At 31.7% G+C, this 25,185-nt stretch overlaps 2 protein-coding genes across 5 annotated transcripts in view; both read left to right on the forward strand.

Moving 5' to 3' along the window:
* Positions 1-15,610, forward strand: part of LOC126878439 (short stature homeobox protein-like) — a 73,736-nt gene extending 58,126 nt beyond the window's left edge. Inside the window, exon 5 of the mRNA XM_050656466.1 lies at positions 1,393-15,610. Within this exon, the coding sequence (XP_050512423.1) occupies positions 1,393-1,528 (136 nt within the window). The 3' untranslated portion in view covers positions 1,529-15,610. The remainder of the gene's footprint in view (positions 1-1,392) is intronic.
* The window catches only part of LOC114330869 (3-hydroxyisobutyrate dehydrogenase, mitochondrial), a 206,777-nt gene that overhangs the window by 122,141 nt on the left and 59,451 nt on the right, over positions 1-25,185 (forward strand). The gene's annotated exons all lie outside the window — the stretch shown is intronic.

Raw genomic sequence — 25,185 nt, forward strand, 5'->3', positions numbered from 1 at the left:
ACGCCGCGCGCCGCTTAAATAGTCCAATTTCAATTCTGTAAAGTATATTAGATAGGCAAAGTGTCTTTTTATACAAAAATAATAGCTATTCTTATGTATCATAATTATTGTGGTTATAATAGCGACCGTAAATTTTTAATTAACAATTCAATTGTTGCTAAACTGTTCATTCAATTTCCATCGGCTTCTGGAATTATAATCTGTACGAAAAGAGCTTTTATATTACCGAGTTGTTTAATTATTGATAAACAATTACTTATCTAAAATTTTAGTTGAAAATTCAAAATTTTGTTGGAAAAACCCGCATTTTTCGGGGACAATTTTCGTCAAGTAAATCGGGAAAACACGTCTCTATGCCGAATTTAATTGCGGTGAATTTTTATTTGAGTGTTTTTGGTGTAAATTTAAAATCTTTGGATTTATAGAGGAAAAATTGAAAAAACACGATTTTCTATACATATATTATTAATATAGGTACACAATCATAAGATTCGATTCCAGCAATAAAATTGCTGGTAAATAACTTTTCTTTGTATTTTGCTAATTAGCCCAGAGTATTCAGAGTTTCGAGGGTTTTCGGCACTAAATTGATAAAAACAGATTACTCGGGGAGTTTTTGGAGTTGATAAATACAAATATGACGTCATCTTCTGGAATTTCGAGGCTTTCTGAAACTAAATTAATGCAAATATATTACTCGCAGGGTTTTTTGGGGTTGCTGAACACGAATACGCAATCAGAACCGACCTCCAAAAACCGATAATCCTCGAAATTCCAGAAGATGACGTGTATATCAGTCACTCTGAGCACTAGGTGCTCCGAGGGTCGGTTATGATGTCATATTCGGGTTCAGCAACCCCAAAACCCCCCCGAGTAATTTGTTTGTATCCCTCGAGGACCTGCCTTAGCAGTAACCCTTTGATGTAGGTGCATCGGCGATTCGTTCTGATTGCGTATTCGTGTTCAGTTACCCCAAAAACCCCGAGTAACAAAATCTGGCCCATAATATACTGATTTTGACATGTCTATTTACTTTTGGATGCAATATATTCACTTTACAATGCAATTTTGCATTTCCACACATTTTTATATTGCAGATTTTTTTTCCTGACATCTGAACGCAATGCAAAAAGTTGCAACTTTCTAGCTGTTATTCAAAAATGGGTTTATTCTGGTGGTTTTAGTGCTAAATGCCCTGGTCTATTTTGATGGTATTTTAAACTAAATTTATTAAGAGAAAGATCACATTAACCGATAATATTAATTATAATTAATATTGCGTAAAGAACCAAAACAAAAGCTACACATTTTTTTGGCAAACTGTAGTATATTTTTGATCTTCAGACAGAGAATTATTGTCTGTTCTATATTTGTTTTTCTTAATTATTGCAGATTTGCAGTTAGAAGTCAGCATCAGCAGTTAGAACGAGCTCTTGGTGATTTGCCCGGTAGAGTATTAGCTAGTCATGCAGCGTTAAGAGCTGGTTTAGACTTACATGGATTCCATACTCAAGCTCCGCCCCACTAGATATAAAACTAGACATTTATAGAAACTAGTGATTCAGATGTGATGTAAAAGTACGGCTCAAAGATCATGTCGTGTTTCTTGTGAATACTGATATGTTAGTACGACGATTTAATTTTATAAATGTTTTATTTACAGGGTATTTCTTTGTTATATTTTTAGCTTGAATAGCAATTAAACATTTTGTTTAAATTTTTTTAACATTCAAATAGGACACAAAGATAAGAAACACCCTGTATAATAACCCTGAACTTTTAGAATTCTCAAAAACACTGAAAACTTTTTTCAACAATGTTAAACTTTTTCATGTATTAACCTTTACATAATATGTATTTACTACAATTTTATTTGGTATTTTACACCTTTTCTACAACAGTATTAGGGGGTTGAAAAATAAACGATTTCTTCACCACAACTACAAAACAAAAATGTAAATCTCACATAGACACACTGCGAGGCATAAATTCGGGATAGGTATAGAAAATTATGCTCAATTTCTTAGTACATTTTTTCGTGAAGAGATTAACCGATTCCGCTAATTTTATTTTATGTTTTACATTTTCTTTAATATTTACACAGTTTTTTTTTTATTTTATTTTTTTTATATAATTGGCTTTGGCATGAACCAATTAGCCAGACTTATTTTTTATTTATGATATATAAAGGGAGCATTTTTTTGATCCAATATAAATAAATTGATTTTTCAAATTCTCACACCCTAGGATAAATGTTTTGTGTTAGTAAAATGTGTGTTTCTGTTTAGTGCATTTTTTTATATGTATATTTTTTTTAATTATATTTTTGTTTTTTTTAATGCTTTATTTATGTAGTATTTTGTTTAGTTTTATTTCCTTTTTTTTCATTGTTTTTTTTTGTTTTTTTTTATTTGTTTATCATTATTTTACTTTTTTTTTAACTTTTTTTTTAAATTTTTTTTTATGTTAATTTTTTCGTGAACACACTTACAATAATATTTTGTATCGCAGAATTGCTTACAATGGTGTTAGTTTTTTACAATTTCATTTTGCAACGAATTAAATGATTATACAAACATTGATATAAGTTAATATTATTACTAAAAATTATACAATTTAGACTGGTTGGCAAACAGAATTTGAGATTTACCATTTCTTCGAAAAATGATTCTATGCTCTTCTTATTTCTTGAACATTCTAGGATTACATGGTTCATATCACCAACTTCTCCGCATGGACAATATGGGTTTTCATCCAGTCCTATTTTATATTTGTACAAAGGAGTCATAGCATGATTAGATCTTATTCTGTTTATTGTAACAATGAAGTTTCGTTTGGTTAATTCATGAAACCAGCTTTTCAATGGTATGTTATTTTGGTGGCCGACATAGTTAAGCCCTGTGACTGATGAATTATATTCTTGCTGCCACAATTGTTTTAAATGTGAAGTAAACTTGGAGGTAAGATCTGTATATGGAACAATATTGGTGGTTAGATGGTAGCCTGTGTCAGTGGCTGATTTGGCTAGTGTATCCACTGCATCATTACCTTTTATTCCTGAGTGCCCTTTAATCCACACTACAGTTATTGTTTTCCTTTGTTTTGTTGCTTCAAAGTTCAGTTTTAATATTTCTGCCTCTATGTTAGTAAGGTTTTTCGATGATTTCAAGTTTGTTATTCGGTCAACTGCACTTTTACTGTCAGTGAATATAACATGATTCTGTGTGTTTCTCGAATGGACGTATCTAAATGCATTTGCTATGGCAATTGTTTCGGCGGTATATATGGAACACTCATCTGGTAGCTTAAACTTGTAATATTGGGAAGAGTTTGCGTCATAAAAGGCACAGCCTACTTTTCCATTCAACTTGGATCCGTCAGTATATATGTATTGGTGTTCAGGCCATCTTCCATTAATGGTTTCTAGAAAGTTTTTTTTTGGGTCCAGGTAGTATGTTTTTATATGTTTTGAAAAGAAAACATGGGGAGGTTCGGTGTAGATAGGTATAGTTTTGTTGATAGACAGGGAGTTACAGATTTGTGCCAGTGTGGTATAGCTGTTTACTAGGAGTGGAGTAGCTTTTGAGTGCCAATATGGATGGGTGAGTACTAGGACAGTGAGGTCGTGAATGTTACGAAGATAGCTGGCTTCTTTGGATATGGCTTTAGCCATAAATTTATGACTAATTAGCTGCCTTCTGAAAGATAGTGGAGGTTCTACAGATTCGACTTCTATAATATTTATTGGGGTAGATTTAAGATAACCAAGACATATTCTCAAACTTGTGTTTTTCTGGGTCTCTATTTTGTTTCGGTGAGTATGTGCTGCTGTTCCATATAGGTGACTGCCATAGTCTAATATACTTCTAACCATTGTTTTATAGAACAGTAAAGCGGTATTTGGATCTGCTCCCCATTTGGTATGGCAGAATGCTCTCAAAATATTCATAGCGTTCTCGGTTTTTTTATTGCATGGTGGATGGTATCTTTCCACAGTAATTTTCTGTCTAAATAGAGTCCAAGGTATTTAACACAATTTTTGATTGGAAGAAGATATGGTCCCAGTTGTAACTGTACTTGAGTTATGTCCCTTTTTTTAGTAAAAATACACACTTCAGATTTTTTTTCAGAAAGAATTAAGTTGTTTGAATCTAACCAGTGCTTAACTGACCATAGGTTTGTGTTTAAAATGTTCTGACAATTTGAAATAGTAGTACCGTTGGTGTAGATAACTATATCATCAGCAAACTGTATCATATTCACGTTATTCAAATTTACTTCGAAGTCCATTGTATATAGTATAAAAAGTAGCGGGCTGAGTATGCTGCCTTGAGGGAGTCCTAAATTCGATGTTCGGGATCCTTGAAGATTTTGGTTTAATTTTAGTGAAAGTCGTCTATCGGAGTATAGTGAAATTAAAAATGAACATATTTCATGAGGTATTCCTATTGATGTCAGCTTATGGTACAAAATGTTTAAATTTACGTTATCAAAAGCCGAGGAAAGGTCAATAAAAACTGCAGCTGTATGTTTTTTTATTGTATATCCTGTCAGTATATCTGTAACGAGAACAGTAATAGCTTCGAGAGTGGACCTACATTTCCGGAAACCATATTGTGAGTTTGGTAGGATGTGTTCAAATTCTAGCCATTGTTCTAATCGATTCTTTATTATTCTTTCCAGAGTTTTAAGAATACAAGATGCCAGGGATATAGGTCTGTACGAACTTGAGAGGTCTAGCGGTTTGTCTTTCTTTTTAATAGGTAATATTATATAGTTCTTCCAGCTATCCGGAATAGGACTTGCACCAGTCCAGATACTATTATAGATTTCTAACAGAGACTTTTTATGTTTAAATGGGAGGTGAAACAGCATGGAGTAAGTTATATTGTCCTCGCCTGGTGAAGTATTATTAGATAGTTTCAACGATCTTTCTAATTCCCACATCTCAAAACGTTCAAGTAAGTACAAGTTGTTTCTGGGAACAGTTTTTAAAGATAACTGATTGTATTCTATGCATTCTTTTGCCCAGTCTGGTGAGATTGTGGCATGGAATTCTTCTATCCAATTCGCTTCCAGATCAATAGGTAACTTATTCTGCTGCTTACGATTCTTAAAACTATTTACCTTTTTCCATACTTCAGTGATGGGAGTTGTCTGATTTAGGCTCTCAACATATTTCCTCCACTGAATTCTTTTTGTTTCTTTGAATGTTTTTTTTGCGATGGCATCAACTCGTTTGAATTCAAGTAAATTTTGTATGTTTGGGTTTTCTTTCCATAATCTGAAAGCTTCTTTTCTCCTATGAGCAATATTGTTGCAGGTCTCATTCCACCATTGTTTTGGTTTGTGCTTCCAGTACTTATTTCTTATTATTGTTCTTTTCGAGATACAAATGTTTGCAGCTGAGTTTATCGTGTCTATGAAATTGTGCAAAGTTTTATTCAAACTTCTTGTTTGTACTTATACCGGGTGGAAGAAAAGAAATGTATTCCTTATGTTAAGTTTGAGACATCCTGTAGAGAGGACCAGGTACAAAAGTGAGTATACATCAGAATCGTATTGTAGTCTTATGTTTTGTGAACATTTTATTTTTGAATGTCATTGATATCTTAAGAAATAAAGAAAATAGACGGTTTTGTAGTTTAACATGTGATTTAACCAAAACAAAAGTCTAAGAAAAAAAAATACTAGATTTGTTGTAAAAGGTATATTTTAAAATACCCTAAATAAGGGTCACTATAAGACAAAACGTTTTCGGATTAATAAATCAATCATCAGTGTTCTAAAAGCCAAAAAATAGCATGCCTGAGCCACCAAAATGTGTTGGGTAAAAACCCTTTAAATGTAAATGACTATGTTATGTTACATATTTATATAAAATTTAAATGGTGTTCTAGATATGCCTGAATGTTACCCAGGACAACACAGGACTCTTCCCACGTGGTTGGATTTTTTTTTTGAGAAGAGTTTTTTCCAACCACGTGGCAAGAGTCCTGTGTTGCCCTGGGTAACATCCATTTTGGTGGCTCAGGCATGCTATTTTTTGGCTTTTAGAACACTGATGATGGATTTTTTAATCCGAAAACGTTTTGTCTTATTGTAACCCTTATTTAGGGTATTTTAAAATATACATTTTACAACAAATCTAGTATTTTTGTGATTTATGAAACCGGCAGTTTAAAAATTCTCCAGAACAATTACATTACAAAAACTGGCAATACCGGCCACATTTCTATATCGGCCAATAGTTCTTTCATTATTAGTGGCCGTTACTGACAGGTTTTACTGTACCTAGACAAAGGAATAATGAAGTACTTAATTCCTGAAATCTTTAATCTGACAATCGTCTTTAGACAGTCACAACTTTTTAAATAAACATTTTGCAAAGGAAATATTATAATTATGTACCTGTTATTATAATAAACCTTGTGATTGGTAATAGCTTTGGGACATTCAATCAATGGTTATATGTAGTTGATAAGAGGGATGGCTTTGATTACTTTAATACTTGGTTTAATAGTTATTAATGATATAAGTGTTAAAAGTACACGTTTAAGGCACGCATGTGAAAGTTTGCAGAATGAGCGATAGCGAGTTCTGCAATTCATATGAGTGCCTTAAAAATCTACTTTTTAACACGCATATCATACAATATTTTTTCTACAAACGTAATTACAGGACAATATCTACAAAAATTTTTACTTGAACTTGACTGACATTCCATTTTTATATTTTTTTGACATTACATCAAAATTGCCTATACGGTCAATACGAACTGCAGTGCCTTAAAATTTTTAAAGCACTAGTGCCTTAAAGTAGCATTTTTAACGCTCGTTTGGAGTGCTAAGAATTGCATTTTTAACACGGTTGTAGAAAAATACTTTTATTATATTCTGAAACACGAAATATGAAATTCCTTAAAATGTTTATCCTGATACTGATTCGTTAAATTGATAAACATAGTTTCATTTATAACTGTAATAACAGTTAGTTTCCATGTTAACAACAATAAACAGAATATGTAATTCAATTTTGACGTTACGAATTGTCCGTTACGAATTTGTATAGTTACGAACTGTCGCCGTTAGGAAGTGTCGCCGTTACGAACAGTCGCTGTTACGAATTGTCCGTTACCAACTGTCCGGTTACGAACTGTCGCGTTACGAGATGTCATGGAACCGTTTTAACTGACGACATGCGATACGTGAGGAGGCCATGTCTTATCATACCACTATATAGAATGAAATTATTTTCTATATATAGCGAGAAAGGAACAGAGTGTTCAACGAAAAAAAATCTGTGTAATGTACCTCCCGATATTTTAAGAGACGCCACATAGACTCCAAATCCGTACTTACTCTCAAGGAAATTCCACCCCAAAACATTACAGAGCCTCCATTAAATAATCTTGTCTCTCTACCTACGCTGTGCACACCGCTCACCTGGTCGACAAATAACTCTTATAGGTGTCGATAAGAACTGTTTACGTTGTGTGCCTTTCTGTTTTTAAAGTTTTGTCAACTGTTATTTTTTATTGTTAATTTAGTTTTGTTTCAGTTAAAACACATGAAAGAGCCACCTATTTCTTTGTTTCTAAAGATCGGGGACATTTAAAAAGCAAAATGCTCACAAAACATGAGACTATAATACAATTCTGATGCGTACCCACATTTGTACCTCGTCCTCCCTACAGGGTGTCTCAAACTTAACATAAGAAAAACATTTCTTTTCCTCCACCCAGTATAAGTACAAAAAAGAAGTTTGAGTAAACCTTTGCAACTTTGCACAACTGTATAAATACTAAAGAAAAATCTAAAGTATTTAAAAAAATTGCGAAATCCGTTAATCTGTTCACGAAAAAAATCAACTATGAAAATGAGCATAATATTTTCTATATCCCTAACTTATGCCTCGCAGTATATATACTGAAGGATCTTGTACAATTATTGTACATATACAGGGTGAGGCAGATAACTGGCCTATTAGAAATATCTCGAGAACTAAAGGCAACAGAATCATGAAATTTGGAATATAGGGGTTTTGAAGGATGATCTATTAAATGAAAATATTTTCATCTCTTTGCAACTTCCGGTTATACCGGAAGTTGCTTATAACTTGTTTTTTTTTAAATGGGACACCCTGTATATTTTTACATTTTTGGATTCTCTTCGATGTCTTATTTCTTAAAATATGAGGTTTTGTAATGTTATGCAGGGTATTTTAAAAGATAATTACGTTTTTTTTATTAATTTCGTAGCAATATTCACACCCTGTAGAATTGTAGTAGTTTGACAACTAAAACTCTACTTACTTTCAAATGATTTTTAATATAGTCTACTATTGTTAAGAATCCTTAGCATAGCTATAATTTTAATTTTAGTATACAGGGTTGGTCGAAACTCGGAATGAGTATTTTCTGAGTTTTCTTAAATGGAACACCCTGTATTTTAGTATTGTAATGAAATTATATTTTATGGTACTTTTTTATTTCTTAAGAATTCCCTATACCTAACTGGTTTAATTTGTGCTTAATTGTTAATCGCACCAACAATCTTAACTAGGCAGGTATTTTGATAGCTAAACCATTATTGGTAATTTTAAGAATCAGTCTGGATTAATATGTATTTATTTCTGAAAAATTACTTATAATTAAATATTTTCACGGCCAACCTAATAAAATTTTACGTATTTTTTGTTGCAATTAATATTTAGCTTGAATAACCAATAACTCACAAATTAAAGCAGTTAGGTATAGGGAATACTTATAAAATAAAAAAGTAGTATGAAATATCATTTCATTACAATACTAAAATACAGGGTGTTCTATTAAAGAAAACTCAGAAAATATTCATTCCGAGTTTCGACCAACCCTGTATACTAAAATTTCAAAATTAGCTATACTAATGATTCTTAACAATGATAGACTATGTTAAAAATCACATAAAAGGCAAGCAGAGTTTTTAGTGTCAAACTATCACAATTCTACAGGGTGTGAATGTTGCTACGAAATTAATAAAAAAAACGTAAATATCTTTTAAAATACCCTGTATAATATCACAACATCTCATATTTTTAGAAAGAAGATATTGAGGAGAATCGAAAAATGTAAAAATATACAGGGTGTCCCATTAAAAAAAACGAAGTTATAAGCAACTTCCGGTATAACCGGAAGTTGAAAAGAGATAAAAATATTTTCATTTAATAGATCATCCTTCAAAACCGATTCAATCCAATTTTCATGATTCTGTTGCCTTTAGTTCTCGAGATATTTCTAATAGGCCAGTTATCTGCCTCACCCTATATATCTACTAAAATCTAACAAAGAAGTAAGGAAAATAGTTAAGAGAAACTTATCATTCAGCAGACGATCTTTTACTTAGTAATTGTATGTATTGTTCTCGAGTAAAAATCGATTTATGGGACAATGTTCAAGGAGAAAAGAAGAATAAATTATGACTGTCAATGTCCGTGAGCCGAAATCGCTTTATATTATATAGTATTGTATTGAATTTCATTAATTACATAAAAAGGATAATAATTATTTATGTATCTTATCTAGGATTAAGGTTACATTATCGTCCCGTCTTCATTGACCTGCCCCTTGGTCTCTTAATTTGTCTTCTTGCTTTCCATACTTGTTTAACTGGTCTTTGTTGATTCATTATAACCATGTGTCCATACCATCTCAGTTTGGCCTCTTCAATTTTATTAATAATTGGTTGGGGAGCGTTTAAGTATTATGTAACGCGATTTTTGAAGATTTTTAACCCCCCTCCTACGTAACGCACTCTTATGGGAGTTTAACTATTGCGTAACGCAATTTTTGAAGATTTTTGACCCCCCCCCCACCTGGATTTTGTAAAATAAGGCAAAATTTGGATATGTGAGAGAAAATCTCACGCGCGACCACTCGCGTAATAATCTACCTAACGACCAATGCCCGGTTAAGCCATAAAATGATAAGTATAACCTAATTAATAAAAGACAATGTTGTAAAAGTTGACTTAGTTACATAACATCTTAAGGTAATGTAACTGTCTCATTTCTAATCCTGTCTAACCTGGTTATGCCCATTATTCTTCTAAGAAACTTCATTTCTATGCTCTGTATTTTCGTTCTTAATTTATCAGTAAGCTTTCACCTTTTACTATCAAAAGTTGACATCGGCACAAACATCGTCTTGTAGATGGTGAATTTGGCTTTGCGGGATATGCCTTTTTTGGACAAAAACGTACTTTTGATTGGTGGTACATACAAGCAGCATTTTATATTCTCAAACTATTTTAGCTTCTTCAGTTCCTCTGTTCTCTATTTGTACTCCTAAGTATTTTTAAGTTTCGACTTCGGTTAATTTTTATCTTCGGTTGTTTTCTATTTTTTCCACATACCATTACTTTCGTCTTCTCATTATTGATCCTCAAATTTCGTTTAATTAGTGCAGCGTTCCATACTCGTAAATTTCGATTGAGTGCTTCTTCATTTTTCCCAAATATCACTAGATCGTCTGCGTATGCACTATGCACACTCTGAGATCCACACTGCTTCTAGATTTCTATGTCCGGCATATAATTTCAGTGTTTCTGCTCTGGTTTCTTTAATTATGTTATCCAATACGATGTTAAATAGTATGGGGTCTAGGACTCCCCCTTGACGCAAACCCTTGTTTACTATGAACTCTTCCGATTCCGTATTATCGGTTCAAACCCTGTTCCTTCTATGTCTGTATAATCAAAGTCTTACTTGAGTTATTTTTCAAAGTCTTGTATACTTGTATAATCAAAGTCTTATTTGAGTTACACCTATTTTTTAAACGTATGTCTCTCACCTTCCTTGGAGTATTATCAGATGCCTTTTCTAAGTCAATAATGGCTTGGTATAACTCAGTGCTTGAGTTCCGTACGTTCTGTATTAGTTTCTTGATAGTAAAAATGTGGTCTTGGATGTTTTGCCTTTTCTAAATCCACTCTGTGATTGTTCCACTTAGAATCAACTTCTTGTAAAATACGTTTATCTAATATTCTCTCACTCCATGAATTATTACAAACTTTTGTTATCAATTTGTAAGTTGCTCTCACTCCGTGCCTTATTACAAAACTTTTGTTATCAATTCAATGTCCTTGTCGTTCATGTTTTTTAGCATTTTCGGTGCGATTTTATCAAATCCAGCCTCCGTACCTTTCCTTAAGTTTTTTAATCATTTCTTTTATTTCTGCTATACCTATTTCGAATGGGTTTTGGTCTTCTTACTCTAGCTCGTGTGCGGTTCTTCTGGGTTGCTGTCTACAACTTTTTGGATGCTCTGTAGATACGGGAAATATTGCTTCCATCTATCTAGGATGTGATCATTGATCATTGTCATGCAATTGGCGTTCTTCTTTGTCTCTCATTTGTTTTGGTGTTTGTGAAGACTTTTCTGTTCTTATATTCTTCAGGGTTTTGAAGAAAAACAAAAACAAAAATAAAGAATTAATATATGTAAAATAACTGTTCTGTAAGAAATCCATCGTCCTCCCAAAATATGTTCGTTTTCCATCCAATACTAAAATACCTGTTCATAGTTCATAGTTTTCAAATTGTACAGTAGGTATTAATTTTTCATCAAATATAATATTTGTATATAAATATAAAATTATTTTTTATCGTCGTGTTTTTGGGAATTGAACAATTTTGTAAATTTTTTGACATATTGATTTTTTTCAATATCATTGGGTAGAAGAATAGATTTTTGAAATAATAATATGACTATTATATAGGGTGTTCCAAAAGTAGTGGAACGGTCGAATATTTCGCGAACTAAACATCGGATCAAAAAACTGAGAAATACGTGTTCAATTATTTTTAAAAATCTATCCAATGACACCAAACACCAACCCCCACTACACCCCCTGGAGGTGGGGTGGGGGGTAACTTTAAAATCTCAAATGGAAACCCCAAGTTTTCCTTGCAGATTTGGATTCGTTACGTAAAAGTAAGCAACTTTTATTAAAGACATTTTTTCGAACTGTGGATAGATGGCGCTATAATTGGAAAAAACGATTTATCCTGATACCATAGGTAAATTATAGAAACGGTCTAATATCTCGAGAAATACACTTCCAAATGAGAAACCAAAAATCAAGTTTTTAATATTTTTCGAAAACCTATCGATAAACACCAAACATCATCCTCTAACCCACCCTCTGGAGATGGGGTGGGGGGTAAATTTAAAATCTTAAATAGCAGCCCCCACTTTTTATTGCAGATTCGAATTCGTCATGAAAAATTAAACCACATTTATTCGAAACATTTTTTAAAATTGCTGATAGATGGCGCTAATAAATCGTATTTTTTCAATTAAAGCGCCATCTATCAACAATTCTAAAAAATGTTTCGAATAAATGTTGCTTAATTTTTCATGACGAATCCGAATCTGTAATAAAAAGTGGGGGTTGCTATTTAAGATTTTAAAGTTACCCCCACCCCCTGGAGGTGGGGATGGAGGGTCATGTTTAGTGTTATTCGATAGGTTTTCGAAAAGTATTAAAAACCTTTTTTTTGGTTTCTCATTTGGAAGTGTATTTCTCAAGATATTAGACCGTTTCTATAATTTACCTATGGTATCAGGATAAATCGTTTTTCCCAATTATAACGCCATCTATCCACAGTTCGAAAAAATGTCTTGAATAAAAGTTGCTTACTTTTACGTAACGAATCCAAATCTGCAAGAAAAACTAGGGGTTTCCATTTGAGATTTTAAAGTTACCCTCCACCCCACCTCCAGGGGGTGTAGTGAGGGTTGGGGTTTGGTGTCATTGGGTAGATTTTTGAAAATGATTGAACACTTATTTTTCAGTTTTTCGATCCGATGTTTAGTTCGCGAAATATTCGACCGTTCCGCTACTTTTGGGACACCCTGTATGATTTTATCAACAAAGGTGCAATAACTTAATTATAATTGTATGATTATATATCAAATAGAGGAGATAAGCAATTCAATTCATAAAATTATATAGATAGGGCCGCTTTAAGTCTTACATACGTTGCAGCATAATTTGCGATTCTTATCCAGTGGCGTAACAAACTCCGCCGGGGCCACCCGCAGTATTGGAAATGGGGCCCCCTTTAAAAAGTGCTAAATGCGACTTGTGTAACGAAACTTATATGTGTTATAGCCCAGTAAATGAACGTGAAATACGGCGATACCGTGTAATTTTTAGTGTCACCACCGTGACAAGTGGTCAAGTCAATACATTTCGAGGAGTTATTTGCGAGTGAAAAAATGTTTATTATTTAACAAAAAAAAAACACGTTTGCAGGCAGTTTTTTCGCAAATAGCTCAAAAAGTAAATATTTAATCGAAAAAAAAATTCTTAACAAAAATGTAGCAAAAAAAAAAGACAAAAAACAAAGTGTAGCTCATATAAAATTGTTCTTATGTGTCAAATATCAAATCGAATATTTCAACCTGAAATAATCAAAATATGAAGCACTTTTCAGGGAAAACCCATTAAAACTTTTTTAAAGCGTTTAAAAAAAGCTTTATTTTTATTTTTATTTTTTATAAGAGTTTCTACCATCAAAACTAAGCGCTCAAAATAAAGTTAACCCCTTTTTTTATAAAAAAATCTTGAAAATCTCCCCCTATTTAACACCCCAAATGAAACTAATCATTACTGCTGTACAAATTTACTTTAACTGCTTTACTTAATTTTTTTGTATATAACCTGTAAGTTTTTCCTGTTCAAAGTGCTTATTTTTGAAAGGGTTCTAGTTGAAAGGGCTTGAACGAGTCTTACACGAGTTGAGTCAAATTTTTTGTCTTACAGAAAAACAAAATTAAACCAAAATATTTATAAAAGCAAAACCTACATTTCTTTACTGTTTAAAATTTTGCGCATCACTAATACTTTTTAAGTTATTTTGAAAAAAGGGCATTTTTCATGGGGCATGGTATAAAACCAAATTTTTTCAAAAATAAGAACTTTGAACCGGTCAAACATACAGGTCATATAAACAAAACATAATATAAAGTAAATGGTAAAGCGCCAACATAATTTTATTTGGGGTGCTAAAAATAGGGGGAGATTTTCATGATTTTTTTTACCAAAAATAGGGGGTTGACTTTATTTTTAAAACATAAAAATAAAGTTCTTTTCACCATTTAAGAAAAGCTTTAATGAGTTATCCCCGAAAATTTCTTCATTTTTTGGTTATTTTACGTTGAAATATTCGATTTGGAATTGGACGAATAAGAACAATTTTTCATGAGCTACAACTTTGCTTTTACTGTGTCGATAGGCATCATGAATACACCATTTTTTTTATAAGTTACATTTTTGCTAAAAATATAATTTTTTGATAATATCTCATACGATAAAATACTTATTTTTTGAGTAATTTGCGAAGAACCACCTGAAAACGTGTTTTTTTTTCGTTGAAAAATAAGCAATTTCACTCTCAAATATATTTGACTTAAATAAAGAAATTCTATAGAACAAAAATTGCTTATAATTAGTCAATTTATCCATTTCCGGACTTATTTTAAACGTATGTTTTTCACTCCCGAGAAGGAATGTCTCTCACCCTCCAAGTAAAAGCAACCAACGGCACAAGTCCAACTTTAAGTGGAGGGTACGTAGAACCTAAATTTAAATTGTCAAGGAAATTCGTCGTGACGCTGATAATTACACTCCAAAACGGTCATTTACTGGGCTATTAGTATATTCATGCACGGTTTATGATAATTTACCTTTTTCATCTTTATTGGTATAGAATAAATTAGAACAAAAGTTAATAAATGATTACATTATTACATGCATAGTATTATTCTATGATATGAACAACTTTCTTCGTGAATTACTATCAGCGAATATATTATCTACAATTTTATTAATACCTACATATCTATCTGATGGACAACTTCATTTTCAATACTACACTGCTTAGAAAACGTTGCGTATGTATGGTAAAATAATATAACAATAACATATTTTTACATAATATATTAGACAAATGGGGCCCCTGACATATTGGGGCCCCCCGCAAGCTTCATGCTGCGGAGGCCTCTGTTACGCATCTGTTCTTATCAATGCATTCCACGTGGCAATCCTTTGTGACAAGCTGAAAATTGACCTAAGACTAAATGGTGCAACGCGTATGTTTTGTAAGCTGAGCTTAAAGCACGTCTTAAGCTTAAGATCTGTTGGTGCAACCAGACATAAATTACCTTCTAAAGTTTTTCTGTTATTGAACATTTTTCACGGTAGCTTTTTCTACTCAAACTTAAACTAAATATACAATTGTTTCATCGGTTTGTTTATTTTCAATAAAAGCCTTTATTCTTCGCAACAATAAAAAGCTTTTTCAAAAGAATTAAATATTATTTGAAATACATGGTGACTCCATATAAGTTGGATTGCGTATACTTATTCATAACTAGAATTTAATCACTAAAGGTTGAAATGTGAATATGAAAAGTTCATTTTGTAGGGCAATCCGACAATCTGAAAATTTATTTTTTTAATTTTGATATTGTTAATCTCCTCTAACATAAATAAAACCAAATATTGAACCAGTGTTAACTATAAGATGTACATATTTGTAATATATATGTTGAATATGAAAAATCTTTCCATTGTTTTCCTATACTTAACCTGTACAACTTTTTCAACGATAACACACAATTATTATTCAGATATATCTTTTACAAAAAAATAAGTAACCAAGCGACTCACGAGGCCGAGGATCCATCGAGAGAACAAATCAAGATCAGTGGCGGATCCAAAGGGGGTGTCACGCCCCCCCCCCCCCCCCGCAGACGAAAAAAAAAAATATCAGTTCAATAATCCTAAAAAAAGAAAAACCGAGAGCCGTCAAACAAAAAAAAATTAGGCTCATCCAAAAAATTGAAAACCCACTAAGCGCCTATGGGTGGTAAGACTAAGTGTTAAATCCAGTGGCGGATCTAGAAATTTTTTTTGGGGAGGTCATGGGTCTTGAGGGTGATTTAATTACTTTTCTCTAATGCAAGGTCACTTAGTCTTACCAACCCTAGGATAAGTGGGTTTACCATTATGGGGGGGGGGTCATCACCCCCGTGACACCGCCCTGGATCCGCCAGTGGTTAAATCACCCTCAAGATCCATGACCCCCCCCCCCAAAATTCTGGATCCGCCACTGATCAAGATTTACGTCTACTAATAACTTGGATAATAAGAAAATCAGTCATATTAATAGTCGTAGATGTAAGATTTGTACATTAAAAGAGAATTGGTCATTTCACCAGAGTACATACTCCATACGAAACTATGTTTCTTACGGATAAGACAAGTATGCCTGTTATGTTTATCTATTCTTCTCTATGGTATGGAGGAGTGATCACTAAAACAAATATACAGTTGAGTCCATGGTTCTTTACTCGTGCGTCATTAATACCTGGCGAGATAAAACACATACTTTTTATCTAGCATCATTGTCTTGATCACGCATGAAACTAAAAATAAACCAGCTACTGCCTGTTATTAAATAAAGACACATATATTTTTATGAATTCTCTAGAAGCCTAGACTCAGTAGATCGAAGTGTCGATTTCAGTGTTTAAATACAACTACAATTTGTGAAGTTTCTGGTTTGTTTACTTTTGGCTGTCAGTTTGTTCGATTTTTTGCTGTTTTTTGTCCTGTTTCTGACTTTAGAAGTTATTTATAATAATTACATAAACATTTGTTTTCACAATTAATTTTATATTGGAGTTTGAAATTTTATGGTAAGTGTATTTTACTTTGCCATTAATTTACTTACAAAGTTAACCTTATTCACACAGTTAAGAAATTGTTTTGTTTAAGTTTCCGAAAAAGTGAAAGAAATGACAAAAAGGAAATATTTAATTTTATATTTTTTATAAATTGGTTATTTATTTATTAATCACTAATGATATTAAAAGAATTTATTAAGCTACTTCAAACGTAGCTGTAAATCTGCACCAAAACTTTTAAGCAAAACTAACATTTTACATTCTATTTATTTGATAACGTCAAATTTGATAATATAATCGGTGATCGGAGCAGTATCCACTTTCTGTTACTTGCAGTTGCGTGGCGTAGGTACATTTCCGACTTATTTCGTATGCTTTAAGAATGTTGACGAACGAGTAAAGAACTATGGACTCAACTGTATAAAAATAAATTCGCAGCTTTTGAATTTGGGTTTTAAAGAAGAATCATACGTATATCATGGATGCAAAGAGTGTCAAAGAAACGTGCAAATATTAGTATTGATCAAAGGACTTGAGTACCTACTTAAGAGATGTAATGAGAGGGCAAAAATACTCAGTAAATAATATAACTCCTTATACAAGGAAAAATCTGAGGGAAGCCAAATATGGGAAGATGAAAAATATCCTTCTAGAGAATATCGAACTTGAAGAAGAAAATTAACAAGATCAAAAACAAGCTCCGTTTATTATGCTTGTATAATAATTCTAAACATATAAATTTTACAGCGACATGATAGGGCTTTTCATCGATTGTCATTTGTTTCGAGCTTCTGTCATAGGTTATATAATCTGTATATAATATTAATATACACGGATTATACGACATATGACAGAAGCTCGAAACAAATGACTGTGAATGAAAAGCCATATTGAGTATATTTAGCAGTTCTAATTATAGTTGTTCCATTTTATTTTTGCCCATCGGTCATGGTTCATTTTCAAACAAGTTAAATCAAAAGCTAAAATGAAACGTACGTCGACGTGTATAATATATTGTAATAATTGGGAAATGGCCATTATCCCGTGGACGCATTTTATAAAGTTATTTATTGAAGTGTTTAATTTTTTTTTACTATTGAAGAGATTGATGGACTCAACATTAAACAGCTTGAACATCATACCGACTATTTTACTAATATAAAGGTAAATATAAAACGGTAATAAATTAAAAAAGAAACAAAAATGTTAAACAGTAATCACGAAAACAAACAAATAATTTTCCATTCCATACAGAACTATAGCCACACTCATAGATATTACCTGTCATTTAAAAAAATAAATAGGTACTTACCGGAAGTAATCAAATCAGAAGAGGACGGTAGTTAGTCGTTCTAACAATAATTATGTTTGAAAATAAAAATTACAATAACATAGTTAAAGACTAAAACTCAAATAATTTGAAAAACCAAATAAACAATAAATTCACATAATTACCAACAAATGCGCAAATGTCACTGTCACTTAAAATTCATAGTAAAAAACAAGGAATCAGCGACATGCCATATTGTTTATCCCTGTTTAACTTATTGTGGTTTCTATAGACAAGCGACCACTCCCGGTGCTAGGGTATAAGGTGCCCGCCTGCAAAAGTAGCATATATGCGCCCTTCTTTTTTTGTTAATTAGTATTTTGTCTGATACAAACAGACAAAAAGCTCATTTTGGCGCCCCCAAAAACAGGGGCGCCCGCCTGCATTGCATCCCTTGCGGGCCCGTTATCGCCGGCCATGCAAGCGGCTTAATTTTGCGATACTAATTTCTGTGACTAAAAAAGAGACCTATTATTAAAAGTAATTCGTGAATAATTTCATGCATGGGAAAAGTTAGAGTTCTAAAGGAAGAACTATATTAAACAATTATTATAAAACAGATTAGGAACTGAAAGGAACATGAACTATGCTGGTCAAGTGATTATCATTATCATAGCCGAGATATGGCTACAAAATCAGCACAGCTACGGCTAAAATTTCAATAAGTATTTAAAATGAATATAAAAATAAATTATGCAACCAAAACTACAGCTAAGTTACAGACGAAAATACTATGCTTTTTCTCATGAGGATCTTTCAGTGCGTCACAGTTTTTCGATTTCTTTCTAACGCAATAAATTGTGTGTGACAGAAATAACGCACGTCGGTGATTACATTTCGTCGGTAACATTTATAACATTTTATCTAGTTGTCCATAGATGGCGCTATAATCGAAAAAAAAATATTTATAATTATATTATATATATCTACGAATATAATCTGTACAATTTATAAGACTATACAAATCAAAGAAAATACCATTTTATAAATGCAATAAACAATTGATTTGTTTTTATACTAAATTGCAAATAAAATGTGACAACTGTCAGATTTAACTAAAATGTCATGTTAGAATAAATGTCATAAATGTGTATTATCACGGACTTACCTTTTTTCTATCATTTGTGACGCACTGAAAAATGCTCATGAAAAGAAGCATATATATAGTGTTTTAATTTGAAAAGGTACCACCCTCGATAATTTGGTTCCTATAGAAATATAGAAAATCTAAAAATATGCAAAACCACGTCAAATTTATTTGTAAGGGCGGTATTTTATAGAAGTTTCAACTAAATTACATCAACCCTTTAGAGGGGGGACACAACCCCCAAAATCTTTAATGGAAAGGGGGACTGGGTAATACCTCTTTTTAAATGAGTTCTATTACCTTTTCTTTAAAAATACCACATATATATACCTACTTATTTTTAGTACATTTGGAAAAATGAAGTGACACCGTAAAAATATCGAGTACAGAACTCCAAAATATTTTTTACTATTAAAGTATTTTGAGTATGTTTTGGAGTATTTTTTGGAAAAAATCAAGAAAAACCATAAAGATATTAAGTACCTATACTCTCTGAGCTTCGCTGGTGTCGCTCCTGGCGGATTACTAATTCAACTTTCACCGGTAATTTTTAAATTTATTATTTAATTGTTATCGCTTAATATTTACAACGCTAAAAAGTAATTAAATTGTAACAGATTTTTTTAAGATTTTGCTAATCATTTTGACGTTCTATTGATGAAATATTAATTTCTTACTTCGGATACTTTCTCAATTATCGTGTAGATGGCGCTAAGATTAATTGATTAATTTATAATTACATATTACGGAACATTAAAAAAACGTAAATTGAGTATTTAAAACGTAAGTATATTTAAGGTAAAAATATATACCACAGCTTTGACCAACTAATATTTCTTATAATTAATGTTTTTAATTTTAATTTTAAATTAATCACTTTGACATTTATGTCAAATTTCCGGTAAACGTTTACAGACTTGCCACTACTGGCGCTCGCGAATTTATAAATATCCCCTCTACGTACGAGCTCACAGCGTATAGAGTTCAGAACTCCAAAAATTTTTTCAAATATTAAATTTAAGATTTTTCCGAAAGTACTGAAAAGCAATATAATGTTATATATATTTTTATATAATTTTATATATTATATATATTTATATATTTTTATTATAGAAGGTGGCACCTTTTCAAATTGACACACTGTATAATATGGAACAAGAGTTCAAGATCACGAAGACGGAATAAATTAAATATTGTCTTTCATTTCAAGTTAACTATTATCTTTTTTTATATTTTCTTGTCACTTTGTTTATCTTTATATACTTTTACGCCTTGTATTATCAAATCTGTTGATATTGATTTTTGAGTTTGTTTGCTTAAATGTATGTAAAAAGGAAACTGGGATATCATTTCAGACAATAATATACCTACACCCTTCGGTGATTATGTTAATGTTACAAATAATTAGGTACCCCACAAAATTCTACTAATCTTTTGCTTACATTTTTCTATCGTTCCTAAAAAGGTATCCAGTTAAATCCGACACGGCTTGAAAAGTCACGGCGTGAAGAATCAAGTGGGCGTGGATGAATTTTGTCACCCTAGTCATAGAGCCTGTCAATGACAGGGGCTGCCAGGTGGCCAATCCGATCCTGCAGCTGCTTCAAAGCCGATCCAGCTATCTCTGACAACCGGGACAATCGTAATTATGCGCTACAGTAACTTGACGTTGTTTGGCTTTTGTTAGAAGTGTTGGCTGTTTGTAGTAGTAGTTTGTTTTGTTGTCGAATTAGGGTTAACTGCTACTTCCTTCTTCAAATTTGAAAAGATTTATATGCCGATCTATTTCAATATTTTTCCATTAATGCAATAATGGAAGACAATGTATCAAAAAATCAAAACTTAAAGGACATCACACACATCTTATGGAAAATATAATGTCACTCAAATTCAATAAAATTTATATGAATATATTCGTTTCAATTTAACGGTCAATTCTTATTATTGCGCCAACTCTTAATTTTCAATAATAAGAGCAGAAATTGATATAAATCAATCTGAAATCAAATGGGTAGGTACATAAGTTAGAGAGAGAAAAACTATTTTAAAATACCCAAATTATAGGTACTTTATAAATCTTCTCGGGCTATTAAGCATCTTATTATAATAGTTTCACTAATCCGCTCAGGCCCAGCGGGGTTTAAGCTGTTTTGAATAGCACCCAGAGCAATAGTGATTATAACTGACACGTTTATAGACTCGAAAAATGTGATTTCCATAAACTTTAATTGCAATTTGCGCCGTAATTAATCATAATTAAGAGTTGGCGCAATGATAAGAATTGACCGTTAATTTAAAACGAATCTATTCGTATAAATTTTATTGAATTTGAGTGACATTATATTTTTCATAAAATGTGTGCGATGTCCTTTAAACATAAAATATCTTCTTCTTCCTCTTTATAAGCAATTCTGCATGTTCATTGGCGGATTGATGCCTCCATGGAATTATGGAAAGTTGTCACTCCATCTCTTGCGCGGTCGGCCGATACGTCTTCTACCGATTTAGTCCAGAGTAATAAAGGATTTTCTCGGGACACTCAAAGATCTACTACTTAGTAGTAGTACAACAAAAAGACTACAGTGGAACCCCGATAAGTCGGCCCCCGATAACCCGGAAGTCCGGCTAACCCGGACCGATTTTTCATTCCGGACAAACATTTGAACAATAAAAATGTATGTAATATAATATTTGAGAGATAATGTGTATTTGTGTAATTTGAACAATACGATAGTAAAAATGACTCATGGCACACGGCGGCAGAGCGACGTTCATTGACTCGGATTATCGGAAACAACAGGCACCTGTATTCCTTTATTTATTTCAAACTGTCTTAGCATTGTTCAAAAAAGATTATTTAAAAAATTCTTTTTTAAACAATTGTCTTATAGTCTCCACTGTTCTTAAATAACATAACATTGTTCCGATTGTGACCGTATTGTGTATAGTACAGTCGTATTTTTCGCTTCCGTTCTGTAATCGTGCTTCAGATAGGTCTGTGTTTGCGTGTTTTTTTGTCTACGCGTGAGCTTTTTTACCAAAAAATGAACAATACTCTATTATAGTCTATACAACTATACGTAATTTAGATGTGTACTGTGCATATATTTATATTTCATGATATTTCAATTATAACGGAGTTTATCTGTAAGTATACCGTATGTTATTAATTTTTACCATATTCTCCGGCTAACCCGGATTTTCGATAACCCGGATCGGCCGCGGTCCCGATTAATCGGAGTTATCGAGGTTTCACTGTACTTTTTAGTTATTGTAGACCTATAAGAAGAGAACATACCTGTTTCCTGCCTAGAGTTCGCGTCCGTTTTTTAATTATTAACAATTTAGTGCAAAAATCGCGATTTTTTCGATTTTTTGCGCTCCATTCAAAAGCTAAATAGTTGACATAAAATTACAAAATTCATTTTTTTAGAACATTGAAAAACCTTCAAAATGCCGATTTTTGAAAGTTAAAAAGTTAATTTGTTGCTACGCAAACTGCAAAATAAATGAAAATCGTTATTTGTTAATAACTTTTACTAAAACTACCTTAGAACTTTAGTGTTTCACCCAAAGTTGGGTATTGGCGTACTTAACAAACTTTCAAAATTTAAGACCGATCCATTAATTAGTTTAAGAGTTATTCTATTTGTTTATCCCAGAGACCTTTATTTTGTAATAAGATAAGACAGAAAATAATAAAGATAGGGCAATTCTGAGTATGCCAAATGAAAGTAGAAGAGTGGTAGTATCAAAATGTATTAAAAAAAGATAAAAAATAATTAATATAGTCAAAAATTCTAATATCAAATTTTTGAAATTTTGTAGTTTATAAACATTTAGAATAACTTTAAAAATGTTGTCCGTAGAAACAATATTTTTATATATTCGACAAGATAGTATTTTAACACGAATTTTCCAATAAAAAAAGTTTAGCCTGGGTTCATTTGGGACAAAGTTAGCCATATGTTTTTTTAATTCACAGCTAATTTGTTTATAATAATTTAGGAATCTCATTAATGCCATTTTTGAGAATGGGATTTGTATTTTTACTTAAAAAATTTGCACAAACATTGTACCTTCACAGCACCCTCTAAGATTTTTCAAAAATGTAGTTCAAGCGATTACTAGAGGGGGAACCTACAAACCCACCGAGTTAAAATACCTAAAAAGCAATTTTAAACGAATATAATTTTCTGTATCTCCGGATCAACTCAATGGATTTTGATCTTCCTTTTTTAAATTGGTATATAATTTCTACGTACATTACAAATATGCAATTTGTTTATAAATTTATTAATTAATAAACAGTCTAATTTGTTTAAAAACAATAATTCTTGAAAAAATATTTTTTTACAAGAATCTATTTTTTAAATCATAGTATCATTAATGATCATAGAAAAAGTTAAAGTACACTTTAATAAATAAATGATTTTTATTAGATAATTATTTATTGAAGATAATTTATTAATTAAAGTATACCTTCACCTTTTCTATGGTTAATAACGATAGTATGATTAAAATCAGGGATTTTTGGGAAAAAATTATTTTCTTTTTCAAAATTGTTTAAACAAATTAGGTAGACTGTTTATTAATTAATAAATATCTAGACAAATTGCAGATATTTGTAATGTACAGAAAAATTACATACAAATTAAAGAAAAAACGACCAAAATACATATATTCAGTAGATCCCGAGATATAGAAAATGAAAATATTTTTAAGTTGCCTTTTTTAGTTTTTGAACTCGTGCATTTGTCAGCTCCCAGCTCCCCCTTCACTTAACACGACTAGTCCCAATTTAACTAAATTTTTAAAAATTCGTGTAAAATACCAGCTTTTCTAATAGTATGTAAAATGATTTTTTCTACGGACAATATTTTTAAAGTTACGCTAAATGTTTATAAACTACAAAATTTCACAAATTTGGCATTAGGATTTTTGACTATATTAGATAATTTTTATCTATTTTTAGTACTTTTTGATAGCATCAGTTTTCTACTTTCATTTGGCATACGCAAAATTGCCCTACCTTCATTATTTTCTGTCTTATGTTATTGCAAAATAAAGGTCTCTGGGATAAACAATTAGAATAACTCTTAAACTAATTAATGGATCGGTCTCAAATTTTGAGGGTTTGCCAATACCCAACTTTGTGTAAAACACTAAAGTTCTAAGGTAGTGTTAGTAAAAGTTATTAACAAATAACGATTTTCACTTATTTTGCAGTTTGCATAGCAACAAATTAACTTTTTAACTTTCAAACATCGGCATTTTGAAGGTTTTTAATGTTCTAAAAAATTAAATTTTGTAATTTTATGTCAACTATTTAGCTTTTGAATGGGGTATAAAAAATCAAGAAAAATCGCGATTTTTGCACTAAATTGTTAATAAAATTGGAAAGAAATCCTTTGTAAAAGGTATAAATTTTTTTTATTAAAAATCCCTTAAAAGGGCTACATCACAACAAAACCTTTTCGATTTTTATAAAAAATCATCATCAGTATTCGATAAACTGGATGCTAGCTGAGCCACAAAAGAAAAATATCTGGGTAAAAACCCTTTACATAAAATATAGATGCCTTAAAAGTGCATACTTCAATAAAAAGGCCTGTGATGGTCACATGGCAAACAGGATAATGCCCTAAGGTAAAGTATACAGGTTTCCCAACACGTGGGATCCAAATTGAGTTGATCACATTTCAATGACTTAATGGCAACTCCATCACAGGCCTTTTTATTGAAGTATGCACTTTTAAGGCATCTATATTTTATGTAAAGGGTTTTTACCCAGATATTTTTCTTTTGTGGCTCAGCTAGCATCCAGTTTATCGAACACTGATGATGATTTTTTATAAAAATCGAAAACGTTTTGTTGTGATGTAGCCCTTTTAAGGGATTTTAAATAAAAAAAAAATTATACCTTTTACAAAGGATTTCTTTCCAATTTTGTGATTGATGGTATACAGCCAACTACAGGAAAACTTTTTCTTTTCCTTGTGGAAATTGTTACTAATTAAAAAACGGACGCGA

Source organism: Diabrotica virgifera, chromosome 7, assembly GCF_917563875.1.
Source record: "Diabrotica virgifera virgifera chromosome 7, PGI_DIABVI_V3a".
In the NCBI taxonomy this organism is placed as follows: domain Eukaryota; kingdom Metazoa; phylum Arthropoda; class Insecta; order Coleoptera; family Chrysomelidae; genus Diabrotica; species Diabrotica virgifera.